Source organism: Mesoplodon bidens, assembly GCF_964165515.1.
Source record: "Mesoplodon bidens genome assembly, chromosome: 17".
Classification (NCBI taxonomy): domain Eukaryota; kingdom Metazoa; phylum Chordata; class Mammalia; order Artiodactyla; family Ziphiidae; genus Mesoplodon; species Mesoplodon bidens.
Genome location: NC_138174.1, coordinates 385,949 through 407,906, shown reverse-complemented (window position 1 = coordinate 407,906; position 21,958 = coordinate 385,949). Strand labels below are relative to the sequence as shown.

General features: G+C 39.9%; 1 protein-coding gene across 1 annotated transcript in view; it reads right to left on the bottom strand.

Annotated features, from left to right (window-relative positions):
• Nucleotides 1-21,958, bottom strand: part of RNF17 (ring finger protein 17) — a gene marked incomplete at its 5' end in the record, with an annotated part of 124,006 nt that overhangs the window by 60,847 nt on the left and 41,201 nt on the right. The window contains 4 exons of the mRNA XM_081214444.1: nucleotides 16,326-16,467; nucleotides 17,416-17,606; nucleotides 18,923-19,091; nucleotides 20,363-20,552. Coding sequence (XP_081070570.1) covers nucleotides 16,326-16,467; nucleotides 17,416-17,606; nucleotides 18,923-19,091; nucleotides 20,363-20,552 — 692 coding nt within the window. The remainder of the gene's footprint in view (nucleotides 1-16,325; nucleotides 16,468-17,415; nucleotides 17,607-18,922; nucleotides 19,092-20,362; nucleotides 20,553-21,958) is intronic.

Below are 21,958 nucleotides of genomic sequence, written 5' to 3'. Positions count from 1 at the left end.
TTCTCATCCCTTCATTATACAGTTACGTCTTTCCCTTGTGGTCACCAGGTAATTCATGTAGTACTACTTTGGCATTGTATGAATGTCCAATTTCCCATCAGCCATCCATCTAATGGTTTTAATGTGAATTGATAAATCTTCTTTAAATCAATCATTTCAGTGAGTTTGTGAAATGACTGCATAATTGAATAGAGCTTTATCTTATTAAATGGGACTATTTGGTTACTTTAAAACATAGTTCCTGATGTTCTTATACTACTTAAAACACAGCTCCTAAAACAAAACCAAGGATAAATGTTTATTTTTCCAAATACCAATTCTTAAGATGAAAAATATTTTAAAATCCATCTCAGGGCTTCCCTGGTGGCGCAGTGGTTGAGAGTCTGCCTGCCGATGCAGGGGACACAGGTTTGTGCCCCGGTCCAGGAAGATCCCACATGCCACAGAGCAGCTAGGCCCGCGAGCCATGGCCACTGAGCCTGTGCGTCCAGAGCCTGTGCTCCACAATGGGAGAGGCCACAACAGTGAGAGGCCCGCATACAACAACAACAACAACAACAACAAAAATCCATCTCAAATGGTCAAAAAATGAAGTTTTTCTGTTTTGTGGGTATAATAATGCAAGTGGAAAATTTCTGAATCTTTCGTTATTTCATATAAATTATTTTCACAACACTTTAAACCTTTTAAACCTTTCTTTTTTTCCCCCAGTACATTGTTGTAATTGTTCTATTTTATTGTTGGTTATTATTGTTAATTCTTGCTGTGCCTAATTTATAAATTAAACTGTATCTTAGGTATACATGTACAGGAAAAAACATCATATATACAGGGTTCAGTACTGTCCACAGTTTCAGGCGTCCACTGGGAGTCTTGTATCCCCTGCAGACAAGGGGGGACTACTATATGTGATGGAGGAAATGGATGGAGGTCTGGATGCACAGACTGTAAACCTTTATTTCTAAGTAGGTATTACTCATATTCTTCCATTAACAGATCACCCAAATGGAACACTGGAAAATTCAACAGAGAAATGACATCAGCAAAACAACAGACTCTGAAGCTCCAAGCTCTTGTTTCCCCATAGAAACACTGAAAAAATGAGAAACCATCGAACCAACTTTGTTAGAGCTCTGGGAAATACTTAAAGGCTTACAGCACCCAAGCAAACACCCAAGCAAGCTTTCAACATTCAAGGAAATCAACATAAACATTTGCTGAATGCAAGCTAAAAGAACAGAGAGACTTCAGTGATCACATACTAGGAATAGCACTTATAAGAATAGTTTGAAAAAGTCTTAAAATAAACCAACTACTAGTCTTCAACAATTTTTAAAAATCCAGGATGTATGTGTGGGGTGATCTGATTTTCAGAGTTATATAACAGTCAATGCCCAATTTTCAACAAGAAATCAGAAGGCATACTAAGAAACAGGAAAACATGGCTCATTCCAAGGAACAAAATAAACAGACAGAAATCAGCCCTTAGGAAGCCCAGATAGTGGGTTTACCAGACAAAGACTTTAGAACAACTGTCTTAAATATGCTCAAAGAGCTAAAGGAAAACATGGACAAAGAACCACAGAAAACCAGGAAAACAATAAAGGATCAAAATGAAAGTATCAACAAAGAGACAGTAATTATAAAAAGGAATCAAATTCTGGAGCTGAAAAGTACAATAACTGAAACAAAAAATACTCTGGAGGGGTTCAATAGCAGATTTGAGCAGGCGTAAGAGTCAGTGAACTTCAATATAGGACAACTGAAATAGTGAGGAGCAGAAAGAAAAAAGAATTAAATGAACAGAGACCAAAGTATTTGTGAGATATCATTAATCACACCAATATATGTATTATGAGAGTCCCAGAAAGAGAAGAGAGAAAGGAGCAGAAAGAGTATTTGAAGAAATAATGACCGAAAACTCCCCAAATTTGATGAAATACACAAATCTACAAATCCAAGCAGTTCAATGTTATGGGTTGATTTATGTCTCCTCCAGAAAGATATGTTGGATTTGTAATCCCCAGAACCTCAAAACATGACCTTATTTGGAGATAGGGTATTTATCAATTTAAAATGAGGTTGTTAAAGTGGGCCTTAATCCAATGTGATTTGTGTCCTTATTAAAAGGGGTAAATTTGGGCACAAAGACACATACACAGGAGAATGCATGTAAAGATGAAGGCAGAAACTGGAGTGAGGCAGAAGCCACTGAACACCAAATTTTCCAGCTAACCACCAGAAGCTAGGGAAAAAGGCATGAAATAGATTCTCACTCACAACCTTCAGAAGGAACCAACACTACTAACAACTTGATCTCACACTTCTAGACTCCAGAATTGTGAGACAATAAATGTATGTTGTTTAAGCCACTTAACTTGTGGAACTTTCTCATGGCACCCCTAGGAAATGAATACAGATTTTGGAATGGGAAAGTAGGGTGCTGTTGTAATAAATACCTAACATATGGGAGAAACTTTGAAATTGGGTAATGAATAGAAAGAAAAGGAAGAATTATGCGGTACTTGAATGAAAATAACCAGATTGCTTTGGAAAGATTACTGGCAGAAATATGGATGTTAAAGGTGCTTCTGGTGAGATCTCAGACAGAAATGAGGAATATGATACTGAAAACTGGAGGAAAGGCAATCCTTGTTACACAGTGGTAAAGAACTTGGCTGAATTATGTTCTGTTGGGTGAAAAGTTGAACTTGGATATTTAGCTGAGGAGATTGCTAAGCAAAGTGTCAAAGTGCCAGCCAGGTTTCTCCTTGTTGCTTATAATAAAATGTGAGAGGACAGACATAAATTGAAGAATAAATTGTTAAACAAAAAGGAAGCAGAATCTGAAGATTTACAAAATTCTCAGCCTATCTGTATTTCAAAAAATGAGAAAGCAAGCTCTGGAGAGAACACCAAGGGCATGGCTGGACAGTGTCTGCTCAAGAGATTATGGGTGTATGACTTGTGGATCTAATCATTCATCGCAGCAGAAAAAATGCCAGCGTGAACTGAAGGGGACAGAGGTGAGAGGAAATGAAGGGGGGCCGGTGGGCTTGTGGGAATCTATAGACAGCAAGTGAGCTGACAGAGCTATTCAGTTATGAACGTATGTTTCAAGAAAAGGGAAGACTGATCCTGAAGGAGATTCAGAGGCTAGTGTGTCTGCAACTGCTACTCAGGCCCAGAGGGCACAGACCTGAGAGGCAGGCTGGCTCCTCCTCTGTTCCAGGGATGGGGCCTCCTCCTGGGTTCCAGAGGGTTAGGATAAATCCTCAATTCCAATGGGTAAGGTTGCTGCCATGACTAAGGGGTAGGGCCACCACCCTAGTGGGACTGGAGGACAGAGCATCCAGCCAATGAGGATTATTCTCAAGCCATAAGAATCTAATGGAATTTTCCCTGCTAGGTTTTAGACTTACTGTCTGGTCTCACAGATTCAGAGACAGAGAGGAGTTCTGCCTCAGCTTGAGTTAAAACAATTCTTACCTATACCTGATTCAGATAATCAGGGATTTAGTGATTTTATATGAGATTTTGGATTCAGATTTGATGCTAGAATGATTAAGATTTTTGGAACGTTGGGATGGGGTTACTGCATGTGGGAAGGAAATTTTTTTTTTTTTTTTTTTTTTTTTGCAGTACGTGGGCCTCTCACCGTTGCGGCCTCTCCTGTTGCAGAGCACAGGCTCCGGACACGCAGGTTCAGCGGCCATGGTTCACGGGCCCAGCCGCTCCGCAGCATGTGGGTTCTTCCCAGACCGGGGCGCGAACCCGTGTCCCCTGCATCGGCAGGCGGACTCTCAACCACTGCGCCACCAGGGAAGCCCGGGAGGAAATTTTTGATACAGCAGAAAGTGGACTGCTTATGGGTTGAATTGTGTTTTCTCCCCAAAATATGTTGAACTTCTAACCCCCTAGTACGTCAACATGTGTCCTTATTTGGAGATAGGGTTTTACCTTGATAGGTATTATCAAGTTAAAGTCTTAGGCTGGACCTAATTCAACATGACTGTTGTCTGTATTAAAAAACTGAGGAGACTTCCGGGGAAGATGGTGGAAGAGTAAGACGCGGAGATCACCTTCCTCCCCACAGATACACCAGAAATACAGCTACACGTGGAACAACTCCTACAGAACACCTACTGAACGCTGGCAGAAGACCTCAGACCTCCCAAAAGGCAAGAAACTCCCCACGTACCTGGGTAGGGCAAAGAAGAGAGATGCCCGCACAGAGGATCGGTGCCGACCGGCACTCACCAGCCCGAGAGGCTTGTCTGCTCGGCCGACGGGGCAGGCGGGGCTGTGAGCTGAGGCTCGGGCTTCAGTCAGAGCACAGGGAGAGGACTGGGGCTGGCGGCGTGAACACAGTCTGAAGGCGCTAATGCGCCACAGCTAGCCGGGAGGGAGTCCGGGAAAAAGTCTGGACCTGCCGAAGAGGCAAGAGACTTTTTCTTCCCTCTATGTTTCCTGGTGCGCAAGGAGAGGGGATTAAGAGCGCTGCTTAAAGGAGCTCCAGAGACAGGTGCGAGCGCGGCTGAAAGTGCGGACCCCAGAGATGGGCGTGGGACGCTGGGGCTGCCGCCGCCGCCAAGACGCCTGTGTGCGAGCGCAGGTCACTGTCCACGCCCCCCTTCCGGGGAGCCTGTGCAGCCCGTCACTGCCGGGGTCCCGGGATCCAGGGACGGCTTCCCCGGGAGAGCGCACGGCGCGCCTTGGGCTGCTGCTACGTCACGCTGGACTCTGCCGCCGCAGGCTCGCCCCACACTCCGTGCCCCTCCCTCACCCAGGCCTGAGTGAGCCAGAGTCCCAGAAGCAGCTGCTCCTTTAACCCTGTCCTGTCTGAGTGAAGAAAAGACGCCCTCCAGCGACCTACACGGAGAGGCGGGGCCAAATCCAAAGCTGAGACCCGGGAGCTGTGAGAACAAAGAAGAGAAAGGGAAATCTCTCCCAGCAGCCTCAGAAGCAGTGGATTAAAGCTCCACAATCAACTTGATGTACCCTGCATCTGTGGAATACATGAATAGACAACGAATCATCCCAAATTGAGGAGCCAGGAGTCAGTGCTGTGCCTCTGAGGTGGGAGAGCCAACTTCAGGACACTGGTCCACAAGAGACCTCTCAGCTCCACATAATATCAAATGGTGAAAATCTTCCAGAGATCTCCATCTCAACGCCAGCACCCAGCTTCACTCAACGACCAGCAAGCTACAGTGCTGGACACCCTATGCCAAACAACTAGCAAGACAGGAACACAACACCACCCATTAGCAGAAAGGCTGCCTAAAATCATAAAAAGTCCACAGACACCCCAAAACACACCACCAGATGTGGACCTGCCCACCTGAAAGACAAGATCCAGCCTCATCCACCAGAACACAGGCACTAGTCCCCTCCACCAGGAAGCCTACACAACCCACTGAACCAACATTAGCCACTGGGGACAGACACCAAAAACAATGGGAACTATAAACCTGCAGCCTGCAAAAAGGAGACGCCAAACACAGTAAGATAAGCAAAATGAGAAGACAGAAAAACACACAGCAGGAGAAGGAGCAAGATAAAAACCCACCAGACCTAACAAATGAAAAGGAAATAGGCAGTCTACCTAAAAAAGAATTCAGAATAATGATAGTAAAGATGATCCAAAATCTTGGAAATAGAATAGACAAAATGCAAGAAACAGTTGACAAGCTGGTTCTTTGAGAAGATAAACAAAATTGATAAACCATTAGCCAGACTCATCAAGAAAAAAAGGGAGAAGACTCAAATCAATAGAATTAGAAATGAAAAAGGACAAGTAACAACTGACACTGCAGAAATACAAAAGATCATGAGAGATTACTATAAGCAACTCTATGCCAATAAAATGGACAACCTGGGGCTTCCCTGGTGGCGCAGTGATTGAGAGTCTGCCTGCCGATGCAGGGGACACGGGTTCGTGCCCCAGTCCGGGAAGATCCCACATGCCGTGGAGCAGCTGGGCCCGTGAGCCATGGCCGCTGAGCCTGCGCGTCCAGAGCCTGTGCTCCGCAATGGGAGAGGCCGCAACAGTGAGAGGCCCGCATACCGCAAAAAAAAAAAAAAAAAAAAAGGACAACCTGGAAGAAATGGACAAATTCTTAGAAATGCACAACCTGCCAAGACTGAATCAGGAAGAAATAGAAAATATGAACAGACCAATCACAAGCACTGAAATTGAAAGTGTGATAAAAAATCTTCCAGCAAACAAAAGCCCAGGACCAGATGGCTTCACAGGCGAATTCTATCAAACACTTAGAGAAGAGCTAACACCGATCCTTCTCAAACTCTTCCAAAATACAGCAGAGGGAGGAACACTCCCAAACTCATTCTACGAGGCCACCATCACCTTGATACCAAAACCAGACAAGGACGTCACAAAGAAAGAAAAGTACAGGCCAATATCACTGATGAACATAGATGCAAAAATCCTCAACAAAATACTAGCAAACAGAATCCAACAGCACATTAAAAGGATCATACACCATGATCAAGTGGGGTTTATTCCAGGAATGCAAGGATTCTTCAATATACGCAAATCAATCAACGTGATACACCATATTAACAAATTGAAGGAGAAAAACCACATGATCATCTCAATAGATGCAGAGAAAGCTTTCGACAAAATTCAACACCCATTTATGATAAAAACCCTGCAGAAAGTAGGCATAGAGGGAACTTTCCTCAATATAATAAAGGCCATATATGACAAACCCACAGCCAACATCGTCCTCAATGGTGAAAAACTGAAAGCATTTCCACTAAGATCAGGAACAAGACAAGGTTGCCTACTCTCACCACTCTTATTCAACATAGTTTTGGAAGTTTTAGCCACAGCAATCAGAGAAGAAAAGGAAATAAAAGGAATCCAAATCAGAAAAGAAGAAATAAAGCTGTCACTGTTTGCAGATGACATGATACTATACATAGAGAATCCTAAAGATGCTACCAGAAAACTACTAGAGCTAATCAATGAATTTGGTAAAGTAGCAGGACACAAAATTAATGCACAGAAATCTCTGGCATTCCTATATACTAAAGATGAAAAATCTGAAAGAGAAATCAAGAAAACACTCCCATCTACCATTGCAACAAAAAGAATAAAATATCTAGGAATAAACCTACCTAAGGAGACAAAAGACCTGTATGCAGAAAATTATAAGACACTGATGAAAGAAATTAAAGATGATACAAATAGAGGGAGAGATATACCATGTTCTTGGATTGGAAGAATCAACATTGTGAAAATGACTCTACTACGCAAAGCAATCTACAGATTCAATGCAATGCCTATCAAACTACCACTGGCATTTTTCACAGAGCTAGAACAAAAAATTTCACAATTTGTATGGAAACACAAAAGACCCCGAATAGCCAAAGCAATCTTTTTTTTTTTTTTTTTTTTTTTGCGGTACGCGGGCCTCCCACTGTTGTGGCCTCTCCCGTTGTGGAGCACAGGCTCCGGACGCGCAGGCTCAGTGGCCATGGCTCACGGGCCCAGCCGCTCCGCGGCATGTGGGATCTTCTCTGACCGGGGCACGAACCCGTGTCCCCTGCATCGGCAGGTGGACTCTCAACCACTGCGCCACCAGGGAAGCCCCCAAAGCAATCTTGAGAACGAAAAATGGAGCTGGAGGAATCAGGCTCCTTGAGTTCAGACTATACTACAAAGCTACAGTAATCAAGACAGTATGGTACTGGCACAAAAACAGAAATACAGATCAATGGAACAGGATAGAAAGCCCAGAGATAAACCCATGCACATATGGTCACCTTATCTTTGATAAAGGAGGCAGGAATGTACAGTGGAGAAAGGACAGCCTTTTCAATAAGTGGTGCTGGGAAAACTGGACAGGGACATGTAAAAGTATGAGATTAGATCACTCCCTAACACCATACACAAAAATAAGCTCAAAATGGATTAAAGACCTAAATGTAAGGCCAGACACTATCAAACTCTTAGAGGAAAAACACAGGCAGAACGCTCTATGACATAAATCACAGCAAGATCCTTTTTGACCCACCTCTTAGAGAAATGGAAATAAAGACAAAAATAAACACTTGGGACCTAATGAAACTTAAAAGCTTTTGCACAGCAAAGGAAACCATAAACAAGACCAAAAGACAACCCTTAGAATGGGAGAAAATATTTGCAAATGAAGCAACTGACAAAGGATTAATCTCCAAAATTTATAAGCAGCTCATGCAGCTCAATAACAAAAAAACAAACAACCCAATCCAAAAATGGGCAGAAGACCTAAATAGACATTTCTCCACAGAAGATATACAGACTGCCAACAAACACATGAAAGGATGCTCAACATCTTTAATCATTAGAGAAATGCAAGTCAAAACTACAATGAGATATCATCTCACACCAGTCAGAATGGCCATCATCAAAAAATCTAGAAACAATAAATGCTGGAGAGGGTGTGGAAAAAAGGGAACACTCTTGCACTGCTGGTGGGAATGTGAGTTGGTACAGCCACTATGGAGAACAGTATGGAGGTTCCTTAAAAAACTACAAATAGAACTACCATATGACCCAGCAATCTCACTACTGGGCATATACCCTGAGAAAACCATAATTCAAAAAGAGTCATGTACCAAAATGTTCATAGCAGCCCTATTTACAATAGCCCGGAGATGGAAACAACCTAAGTGTCCATCATCGGATGAATGGATAAAGAAGATGTGGCACATATATACAATGGAATATTACTCAGCCATAAAAAGAAATGAAATTGAGCTATTTGTAATGAGGTGGATAGACCTAGATTCTGTCATACAGAGTGAAGTAAGTCAGAAAGAGAAAGACAAATACCGTATGCTAACACATATATATGGAATTTAAGAAGAAAAAAATGTCATGAAGAACCTAGGGGTAAGACAGGAATAAAGACACAGACCTACTAGAGAATGGACTTGAGGATATGGGGAGGGGGAAGGGTAAGGTGTGACAAAGCGAAAGAGAGACATGGACATATATACACTACCAAACATAAGGTAGATAGCTAGTGGGGAGCAGCCGCATAGCACAGGGACATCAGCTCGGTGCTTTGTGACCGCCTGGAGGGGTGGGATAGGGAGGATGGGAGGGAGACGCAAGAGGGAGGGGATATGGGAACATATGTATAACTGATTCACTTTGTTATAAAGCAGAAACTAACACACCATTGTTAAGCAATTATACTCCAATAAAGATGTAAAAACAAAAAAAATTGAGACAGACAGGTACACAGAGAGAGTGCCATGTGAAGGAAGCAGAGACTGGGATGATGCAGCAGAAGCCAATGAGTGCTAAAGACTGCCGGCAAACCACCAAATCTAGGGGAGAGACATGGAACAGATCTTCCCTCCCAGAAAGCAGAAGGAACCAACTCTGCCAACACCTTGATCTTAAACTTGCAGACTCCAGAACTGTGAGAAAATAAATTTCTGCTTTTTTAAACTACCTAGTATATGGCACTTTTTGCGTGGGGGGCTGGGAGTGGGCATGCCACACAGCTTGTGGGATCTTAGTTCCCTGACCACATATTGAACCGCCATGGCCCCTGGCAGTGAAAGCGCAGAGTCCTAACCACTGTACCGCCAGGCAATTCCCTGTGGCAGTTCGTTATAGCTGCCCTAGAAAGTTACTATACTCAAAAAACGCAAAGTAGGATAAATTCAAAGAGAGACACACTAGATGCATGATAAACAACTGTCAACAGCCAAAGACAAAGTGAGTTGTGAAAGCAGCAAGAGAGAAGTGACTTGTCATATATAAGGGATCATCAATAAGATTATCAGCTGACTTCTCATCAGAAATCCTGGAGGTCAGATAATAATATTTAAACTGAAAGAAAAAAGCATCAACTGAGAATCATAGATCCAGCAAAACTATCCTTCAAAAGACAGGGAGAAATAAGCTATTCACAGATAAACAAGAGGTGAGGAAGTTCACTAACACTAGACCTATCTTATAAACAATGCTAAAGGGAGTCATTCAGGAGGAAATGAAAGGTGCTAGAGTGTAACTGAGAGCCACATTCAAATGTAAAGATCTGTGGTTAACATAAATACATGGACAAATATCAAAGCCAACATTATTAACTTTAGTTTGTAATTCCACTTTTATTTTCTACAGGATTTAAAAGACAAATGCATAAAAATAATTATAAATCTACATTACTGAGCACACAAGGTACAAAGGTTCATTTCTGAGATCAATAATATAAAAGGAGAATGGAGTTATACAGGAGTAGGGTTTTGTTCAATTAAAGTTGGTATCAATTCGCATTAGATTTCTGTAACTTTAGAATGTTATATGTAATCCCCATGGTAACAATAGATAAATATATAGATACACAAAAGGAAATAAGAAGGAAACCAAAACATGACACTACAGTATTTCCACGCCCATGTTCATTGCGGCATCATTCACAATAGTCAAGAGATAGAAGCAAACCAAATGTCCATCAATGGATGAATGAATTAATAAAATGTGGTATATACATACAATGGAATATTAATCAGCCTTAAAGAAGTTAAGTCCTGTCACATGCTACAACATGGATGAGCCATGAGGGCATTATGCTAAGTGAAAAAAGCCAGTGCCAAAAGGACAAATACAGGTATCCCTGCTATCTGAAAGTAGAGTGTTCCTATGAAATCTTTTGTAAGCCGAAATGTAGTAAAGCAAATAAGCTCACTATTTTTGCTAAGACCAAAAATTCTCTTCAGATTTCTTTCAGTTAGTAAAAACAGATACTAATACAGGTCTTTCAGAAAAGTGAAGCTGATGTAAAGCGAACTTCCGAAAAGCAGGGTAAAGCTGTACTGTATGATTCCACTTACATAAAGTATCTAAATAGCCAAATTAATAGAAAAAGAGAGTAGAATTGTAGTTGTCAGTGGTTGAGGGTAGAATGAAATACAGAGTTATTGTTCAAGGGGTACTGAGTTTCAGTTTTGCAAGATGAACAGATTCTAGAGATCTGTTGTACAACAACGTGAATATAGTGAACACTACTGAATGTACATCTTAAAGTGGTTAAGAGGGCAAATTTTGTATGTGAAGGACTGACAGCTTTTCTTCTAAGAACAGTAACAGGATAGGATGCATGCTTTTGCCACTGCTATTTAATATACTATTTTAAGTTCTAGCCAGAGTAATTAGGCAAAAAAAAAGATAGAAAAGCCAACCAAATTGACAAAGAGTAGGAAAATGATCTCTTTTTGCAGATGACATGATCTTACAGGTAGAAAACCCTAAGATGCCACAAAAATACTAGTAGGTCTAATAAATGAATTTGGCAAAGATGTAGGATACAAAATGAACACACAAAAAAATCAGATGGGGCTTCCCTGGTGGCACAGTGGTTGAGAGTCCACCTGCCGATGCAGGGGACACGGGTTCGTGCCCCGGTCTGGGAAGATCCCACATGCCACGGAGCGGCTGGGCCCGTGAGCCATGGCCACTGAGCCTGTGCGTCCGGAGCCTGTGCTCCGCAACGGGAAAGGCCACAGCAGTGAGAGGCCCGCGTACCGCAAAAAAAAAAAAAAAATCAGATGCATTTCTACACACTAACAATGAACAGTCTGAAAAGGAAATCAAGAAAACAATTCATTTTACAATGGAATAAAAAGAATATACTCAGGAATAAACACAATCGAGGATGCCACAGACTTGTACACTTGTTGTACACTACACAACACTGCTGAAATTAATGAAGACAAACTAAAGATGCAAAGATCTCCCATGTTCATGAACTGAAAGATTTAATATTGCTAAGATGTCAGTACCCAAAGCAATCTATAATTCAAAGCCATCCCTATTAAAATCCCAACAATGTTTCATGTAGAATAGAAAAACCCATCTGAAAAGTCACATGGGATCTCAAGGGACCCTAAACTTCCAAAACAAACTTGAAAAAGAACAAAGTTGGAGAGCTCACACATCCTGATTTCAAAACTTGCTACAAAGCCACAGTAATTAAAACAGTGTGCTACTCAGCATTCAGACAAGGAATAAACGGTATCCAAATTGGAAGGGAAGAGGTAAAATTGTCACTATATGCAGATGACATGATACTATACATAGAAAACCCTAAGGATGCCACACAAAAACTACTAGATCTGGGACTTCCCTGATGGCCCAGTGGGTAAGACTCCACACTCCCAACGCAGGGGGCCTTGGTTCAATCCCTGGTCAGGAAACTAGATCCCTCATGCGTGCTGCAACTAAGAGTCTGCATGCCACAACTAAGAATCTGCATGCTGCAACTGAGACCTGGTGCAGCCTAAATAAATAATATTAAAAAAAAAAGCTCTATTAGATCTAATAAATGAATTCAGCCAAGTAGCAGGATACAAGATTAACATTCAGAAATCAGTTGCATTTCTTTACACTAACAATGAAATAATATCAGAAAGGGAATGTAAAAAAAAATACCTTTTAAAATTACACCAAAAAACCCACCTAGGAATAAACCTGACCAAGGAGCTGAAAGACTTATATGCTGAGAACTATAAAACATTAATAAAGGAAATTATAGAGGAATCAAAGAAATGGAAAGATATCCCATGCTCTTTGATTGGAATAATTAATACTGTTAAAATGGCAATACTACCCAAAGCAATCTACAGATTTAATGTGATCCCTATCAAATTACCCATGACAGTTTTCAGAGAACTAGAACAATAATCTAAAAACTTACATGGAAACATAAAAGACCCAGAACTGCCAAAGCAATCCTGAGGGAAAAAAAACAAAGCAGGAGGCATAATTCTCCCAGATTTCAGACAATACTACAAAGCTACAGTAATCAAACCAGTGTGGTATTGGTACAAAAACAGATATATGGATCAATGGAACAGAACAGAGAACCCAGAAATAAACCCACACACCTACGATCAATTAATCTTCAAAAAGGAGGCAAGAACATAAAATGGGAAAAAGACAGTCTCTTTAGCAGTGGTGCTGGGAAAGTTGGACAGCTGCATGTAAATCAATGAAGTTAGAATACACCCTCACGCCATGCACAAAAATAAACTCAAAATGGCTTGAAGACTTTTACAAGACATAACACCATGAAACTCCTAGAGGAGAGCATAGGCAAAACATTCTCTGACATAAACTGTACCAATGTTTTCTTAGGTCAGTCTTCCAAGGCAATAGAAATAAAAACAAAAATAAACAAACAGGACCTAATGAAACTCACAAGCTTTTGCACAGCAAAGAAAACCATAAACAAAATGAAAAGACAACCTACAGTATGGGAGAAAATATTTCTAAATGATGCAACCAACAAGGGCTTAATCTCCAAAATATATAAACAGCTCATACAACTCAACAACAACAAAAAAAACCCAACTGAAAAATGGGCAGGAGACCTTAATAGATTTCCCCAAAGAAGACATACAGATGGTCAGTAGGCACATGAAAAGATGCTCCACATGACTAATTATTAGAGAAATGCAAATCAAAACTACAGTGAGGTAACACCTCACACCGGTCAGAATGGCCACCATTAAAAAGTCTATAGCGAGGGCTTCCCTGGTGGCACAGTTGTTGGGAGTCTGCCTGCTGATGCAGGGGACGCAGGTTCGTGCCCCAGTCTGGGAGGGTCCGACGTGCCACGGAGCGGCTGGGCCTGTGGGTCTGGAGCCTGTGCTCCGCGGCAGGAGAGGCCACAACAGTGAGAGGCCCGCATACCGCAAAAAAAAAAAAAAAAAAAAAAGTCTATAGGGGGATTTCCCTGGTGGTGCAGTGGTTAAGAATCCACCTGCCAATGCAGGGGACACGGGTTTGAGCCCTGGTCCAGGAAGATCCCACATGACACGGAGCAACTAAGCCCACACGCCACAACTACTGAGCCCGTGTGCTACAACTACTGAAGCTCGTGTGCCTAGAGCTCGTGCTCTGAAACAAGAGAAGCCACTGCAATAAGAAGGCTGCACACCACAACGAAGAGTAGCCCCCACTCGACACAACTAGAGAATGACTGCGTGCAGCAACGAAGACCCAACACAGCCATTAAAAAAAAAAAGTCTATAGGGACTTCCCTGATGGTCCAGTGATTAAGACTCCGTGCTTCCACTGCAGGGGGCACAGGTTCAAACCCTGGCTGGGGAACTAAGATCCTGCATTTCATGTGGCGTGACCAAAAAAGTAAATAAAAACAAAAAAATTAAAAATAAAAATATTAAAAGTCTACAAATAACAAACGCTGGAGAGGCTGTGGAGAAAAGGGAACCCTCCTACACTGTTAGTGGGAATGTAAATTGGTGCAGCCACTATGGAGAACAGTACGGAGGTTCCTCAGAAAACTAAAAATAGAGATATACCATATGATCCAGCAACTCCACTCTATCCAGAGAAAACTATAATTCAAAAAGATACATGCACCCCTATGTTCATAGCAACACCATTCACAATAGCCATGACATGGAAGCAACCTAAATGTCCACTGAAAGATGAAAGGATAAAGAAGATGTGGTATATATATACAGTGGAATACTATTCAGCCATAAAGAAGAACAAAAAAAAGAACAAAATAATGCCATTTGCAGCAACATGGATGCAACAAGAGATTATCATACTAAGTGAAGTAATTCAGAAAGAGAAACACAAATACCATACGATATCACTTACATGTAGAATCTAAAATATGGCAAAAATGAACCTATCTACAAAACAGAAATAGACTCACAGACATAAAAAACAGACTTGTGGTTGCCAAGGGGGAGGGTGAGAGGCAGAGGGATGGACTGTCTGGGGTTGGTAGATGCAAACTATTACATTTACAATGGATAAACAACAAGGTCCTACTGTACAGCACAGGGAACAATATTCAATATCCTGGGATAAACCATAATGGAAAAGAATATTAAAGAAGAACGTAGGGCTCCCCTGGTGGTGCAGTGGTTGGGAGTCCGCCTGCCGATGCAGGGGACACGGGTTCGTGCCCCGGTCCGGGAGGATCCCGCATGCCGCAGAGCGGCTGGGCCCATGAGCCATGGCCGCTGAGCCTGCGCGTCCGGAGCCTCTGCTCCGCAATGGGAGAGGCCACAACAGTGAGAGGCCTGCGTACCGCAAAAAAAAAAAAAAAAGAATGTATATATGTATATAACTGAGTCCCTCTGCAGTGCAGCAGAGACTGGCACACTGTAAATCAACTACACTCCAATTAAAAACAGAAAACAAAAAAACCCAGTGTGCTGCTGCCGTAAGAACGGACAGATGGACCAATGGAACAGAATAGAGAGCCCAGAGATAAACATTCACGTACATGGTCAACTGAGTGTTGACAAGGGTGCCAAGACCATACAATGGAGAAAAGACCATCTTTTCAACAAACGGTGCTGGGTAAACTGGATATCCATATGGGAAAGAATGAACCTTTCCCTTACACCATATATAAAAATCAGCTCAAAGACCTAAATGTAAGAGCTAAAACTATAAAACTCATAGAAGAAAACACAGGGGGGAAAAGCTTCACAATGTTAAGATTGGCAATGATTTCTTGGATATGACATCAAAATGCAGGCAACAAAAAAAAAGTAGATAAACTGGACTTTATCAATTAAAAACTTTTTGAAAGAATGCTATCAAGAGAGTGATAAGGTAAGCCACAGAATAAGAGAAAACATCTGAAAATGATACATCTGATAAAATATTAATATCCATCATGTATAAAGATCTCCTATAACCTAACAACAGCAAAATAAATAATCCAATTCAAAAATGGGCAATGGACTAGAATTAACTCATTCTAAGGGCCATAATGTTTTGTGTGACACATAAATCATGGACACAGAGAGATCAATAAAGATGAACCTTAATGCTGGTAGCTATCTAAAACAAACCCATCAGTCATATATCCAAAATTTTCTATGAATGCCTTTAATCTGAATCTATTTTGGTATTCTAATTCAGAAAATTACCTAGGAATAAAAAGTAAATTCTCATACATTATCAGAAGCAGGTGTTATCATTTTATTTTGATTTGCCAGCTCTATGTGCTCTCCTGGTTTCTAGATTTCAGAAGGTAGCAAGAAACATTTACACATCAGGGATCCTTCATTTTCCTTCCCCTCCATACTTCACTAACTTGCATGATAAAGATTTCCTTCAATTTACTATGAATCACATGAATTTCTTGTTTAAAAACAAGAAACTACTAAGCTACTAAGAAACTTATATTTACAGAAGGTTGATAGTGGTTTGCTCTAAACTCATACTGGGCACTCATTTCCATTACAAATTTCTACTTAAAATTTGAAAAAATCCTTTTCTCAAAGGACCACTATATACTTACCAACTGAAGATAGAAATCAGTAGGACTATTTATATGACAAACCATAACTGAAACATCTGTCATTTCCTTAGGCAAAACAGGTGGATGATAGTGTAGAGTCGCATTTTTTTCAGAGTGACTTCTTGCTAATTGAGACCTGAACCTAATTAAAAGCATAAGCAAGAGCCATTAAGTCTCTCTTCTCTCAGTGAATTGATCTGAAGAAAGGACTTACACACATACTGATTTATCTACCAAGAGTATTTTTCCAATTTCTCTCTTCTAACTTACAACATTTCTTAGTATTGTCTCCAATTGATCAAACCAGGATAAATAAAAGGTCAAGTCTCAAAACTCAATTAATTAACCTTCAAGTTTGTGCTGGAACATTTTTGAGTTGGGCCTGTATGTTCTACTCAAAGTTTCTACTCTTTTGGTTGACAATACCCAGCATCTATGGTAGCAATCAGAAAGGCCAGCTGAGGGGTTTCTGTGACCGCTTTCAGCTCCAATACTCGACTTAAGTTTTATTTTTCCAGAATGGAATCTACTTGGGTCACTTCCAGAGTCGTGTAATTGCTCAGGACAGAAAGTAGTATCTTCCATCATCTCTGTGGTTACTTAGTCATCTTACTTTGTTCATCAGAGATGAGAAAGGAAAGAAATTTAAGTATCTACTCTAGATTCATACGTTAAATATAGAGTGGTGATCATGATCTTATTCCAAAGGTTAGAAAATGTAAGAACTGTTAAACTGTAATTCTTGAAACCCTACTGAAGCTACTTGTAAAAGTCAGCAAGAGTATTAAAAAATGTTCCGTATCTACCAATCGTTTCTATTTTGAGCTATCTTAATTTTTCTATTTCCTTACATCAAATGATCTGAATGCAATTTTCACAGACAACTGTACTTAGAACACTCTGACAGCAATATTTGTAACCTCTTCAAGTATGTTAGGATGTCCCTGGTGGTCTAGTGGTTAGGATCTGGTGCTCCCTCTTAGTGTATGTTACAGTTCACTTTAGAGCCCATATTTTTTAAAGGTAAAATCTGCTGTTCCAATTTATAGCTATAACCTTGAAATTATTTACATTTTAATAAGTTACCTACCTTGCTAGTTCCATAAAAATTAATGCATCTCTAAGAGACACAGGCATATCACTGCTTATTTTATTTGTTGGTGGCTTCTGCAGATCTACAATTAGCATACCATCTTCTTCTTTAAAAACTTTCATTAAAACAGCCTTCTTATTTACCATTTTCAAAAATTCTATTTTAGCTTCTTCTCCCCAGCCTTTAGTCTGTGGAAAAAGTAAAATTCCAATGTATTCAGTAATTATAATTAGCTCTAATGGTACAATGTTGTAGATTTAGCTTTGTAACAGCCGAAGTCTGCAAATTTGAACAAAGGCACTGAACCAACCATAGATATTTAGAAGCAGCTGGGCCCACAAACCCAAGGACAGTCTTTACGTATGCACAATGTACGGATCACACTTAGATTTTATAAACATGGTCTCAAGGTGACCATAAGCTATTGCACTTCAGGACTTGGTTTTATTTCTGAATATTAATATCAATATAATAAATAAAAATTTAAAAATAAAACAAGTATTATATATGAAGTTTCCACTTAAACGATGAAATCCAAAAGGTAATTTTGAAAGCATGATGGAAGCCATGTAATACATTAAAGATATTTACAATCATTACCAGGTAACTTAGTTTTTCCATTACTAGCAATATATGAGGTAAATGCTACTTAAACAATAAGGAAAAATACTTACCCATTGAAAAAAAAATTTCTCACTGAACTTTGAAACTTTAAGTACTCATACCTAAAGTAAACTTCATGGGCCAAAACTACACATTCCTTAAAAATAAAACATCTTCTAAAGATTTTGTGAGTATAAAAGTAAAGCCCAATCAGAATAGAAAAGGCAAAAAAAAAAGAGATAAAATTAAAGCCAAAATAATTTTCCCATTTTGAGGAAAATACCAGGGCTAATATGTTTATGTGTTTCCTTTTACTTTTTTATTCATTTGTTCATTCTTTAAAATATTTGCTGAATACCTACTACGTGCTCAGTGATTTGCTAAGTGCTGGATACAAAGATGAGCAAAGGTGCAGACTCCTGCTTTCAGACTTTATAATAATATAACTGCTTAACAAGTATCTTTACATACAATTTGTCTCATAGGAGTTTTAAATCTTTCTGGGGAATAAATATTCATTAATAATACAAAGCAGAATGCAATATAGGCTATAAGTAGTGAGCAAAGGGCCATGGAAATAGGGAAGAAATGAATGGAAACACATACCACATAATATTTAAAATTTCTCTCCATATTTATTTGACTCCAAAATTTTGTGGTTTACTTGGATATTTCACTCATCATTACGTTCATATATGCATATTCAACTCAATTTCCCATTAAGAACGATTCTAATTGTAGAAACTGAAGTTCATTTCCTTTTTTATTGGCACCAACAGTTTATTATACAAAATGTATTTAATAAGAGAACTGAACCTACATTCAGTAATCTGATCAGCAATGCATAGCTAAAACTGGACTATTTGGCCCCTGAACAAGAAATAATTTAAGTCTCACTTACTGAATTCTGTGGAACAATGTCTTTCAATGAGCATGGCTGTGCTAATGGCTGGATGTCTTTCAGCAGCCCTTCAATATATGGCTCAGACTTCCTCAGAGCCAGACACAAGTCATTTAGTGTTACATGCTGCTTAGCAATGTGTTCTGATCTCACATGAGTATCACCAACTCTGGGAAAAATTCAAGCAATATTTACTGAAAATAATGCTTCAAGCCCAAACTTGCCTTACCCCACAAAAGGTATGCATTTCTAAGGATACTCTCTTTAAGTTAAATCTTCTAGGAAGTTATAGTCTTTTAAAATTTTATTTATTTATTTTTATATCTTTATTGGATAATTGCTTTACAATGATGTGTTAGTTGCTGCTGTATAACAAAGTAAATCAGCTATACATATACATACATCCCCATATCTCCTCCCTCTTGCGTCTCCCTCCCACCCTCCCTATCCCTCCCCTCTAGGTGGTCACAAAGCACCCAGCTGATCTCCCTGTGCTATGCGGCTGCTTCCCACTAGCTGTCTGTTTTATGTATGGTAGTGTGTGTATATGTCCATGCCACTCTCTCACTTCGTCCCAGCTTACCCTTCCCCCACTGTGTCCTCAAGTCCATTCTCTACATCTGCATCTCTATTCCTGACCTGCCACTAGGTTCATCAGTACCATTTTTCTAGATTCCATATAAATGTGTTAATATACAGTATTTTTCTCTTAGAAAGTTATATTCTGATTCATACTATCTCACTATATAGATTTAATCTAGCTTTTATAAACACAGACACTGCTTCTACCCATAGAAATAAATCTCAACTGCCTTCACCTGGATTGTCTTTCATATACCTATTTGGTTTAAATTTAAAGGCATAATGACACCCCCAAACAGAAATCTATTTATAAAGCTATGACCATTTAATAAAGTACAAGAGTTAATACTGGTCCATGCAAGAGTTAATACTGGTCCTTACTAGAAGAACATTTTCAGTTTGTTTTATTTTCCTAGAAGACTGAGGGAAACAGTTTTGAACACGTAGAGTCAGACACTATGCCACTTTAACATACAATAATGAAATTATAGAAATATGATTAAAAATTTTACTCAATCGTCTGGCAACTAACTGTAAATTTTATTTAAAAGAACCATTTTTGTGCTTCCTTTCCTGCTTTGAGGCTATATAGTAGAGCATTTAAGTTTGAAACATCAGAAAGTTCTTTTTCCAAGCTCTCCATCTAGTAACACTGATAGCTAATACTTTACTAATTTAGTAATTAGTAAGACAAATTACAGAGCAAAATAAAAGGTATATGCCTTGGAAATGAAGAAGGATAACTTATTCCTCTCTACCTCTTCTTACTTTTCTTTCTTCTTTAGTATCTCCCCTCCTCCCCCATCACAAGTGTTTCTAAGCAGACCAGGAACACATAGTAATTATAAAATAACATACCCTGCAACAATTAGGACTTCAGAATTTCCAAAATCTACCATGAATATTTGTATTAGTGCAACTTTGTGGACTGAGAATTTGGTTGGAATACAAGGTTTTCTAATACTTTCACTTCCTATTGGAATTAATTCAGTAATAGTTCCTCGACACCACATTCCATTTTCAATACTGTTGACAAATATTCTTGCACCTAAATAATGGAGACAAATCATTATCAATGTTTATGAAAAAAAATATCTAATTAGCTCTAATTTACAAACATGTACATTAGTTCCACCACTAAGAAGTCTTAATTCATTTATTAACTGATGATACAGTACTGTGTCAAGTGCTATGAGAGGGATTAAAAGGTAGTGTATTTTGGCAGTTTCTGTTATACAGAAACTTATGTCCTAGACGGGGAGGTAAAAACAAAGAAAACAAAGCCAGCAGTCCTTTACTGAGGACCTGTGTTTTATAAACTATAACAAAGATGAGTAAGACCGTCCTGCTATCAAGAAGCTCAAGAAAGGAAAGGAGACAGGCAAGTAAGTGACTATAATACACTGTACTTATAACAATAAAGACCTATCGTTGTGCATGTACACACATGCAAGTACAGATATATATATATATACCGAAATCTATAAAATACTTTAGTAGCATAAAGGAAGCAGCAATGACCTTCTCTTGGTAAAAGGGGAGTGAAAGTAAAGAAACCAAGAAAGGGAGAGTGTGAAAGGCCAAAATTAAGAAATTAATACACAGTGGAGTTCAGAGAAGGGGAAGATGAACCAAGGACCAAGCAGCAGAGGAAGACGTTATGGTCTTCCCTTATGGAGGGATCAGGTGAATTACAAATTAATAACCACAAAAAAGATCAAGTTAGAAAGAAGTTTTATTTTTACTATAGGCTCAGCAATGTTCTCAGTATTTTGTGTTTGAATTCACCTCCTCCCCACAACAACCCCATGGAGATGGTGCTTCCATCCCATAGGTGAGGAAACTAGGCAAAAAGAAGCTGAAAACCCAGCCCAAGCCACATGGCTACTTAGAAGAGGTAGGAAGAGAACCCAGGTAGTCTTAGAGCCCATCCTCTTAAAAACTCAGCTAGCATCAGAGATATACTTGGTAAGACTTGATCACTGATTACATACAGAGAGATGCTGTATAATCCCCTCTATACATGCTAATAAAAACAGGATAGTTGAGAGGCACATCAGGGCAACCTTTTAAGTTCTACCAAAACATCTGTTTTGGCCTTGAGATTGTCATCAACCCTTCTCTTATGCTGATATACCATATAACCAATATTCTTAGTTTTAAACTATATGCTATTAAACTATTCTTTCTTGCAATAGATGAGATAAAAGTCTATTGAAGTCATCTGTTGTTCTTGTTTTTTTTTTTTCTTTTGGTGGTACGCGGGCCTCTCACTGCTGTGGCCTCTCCCGTTGCAGAGCACAGGCTCCAGACGCGCAGGCCCAGCGGCCATGGCTCACAGGCCCAGCTGCTCTGCAGCACGTGGGATCCTCCCGGACCGGGGCACGAACCCGCGCCCCCCGCATCGGCAGGCAGACCCTCAACCACTGCGCCACCAGGGAAGCCCCTGATGTT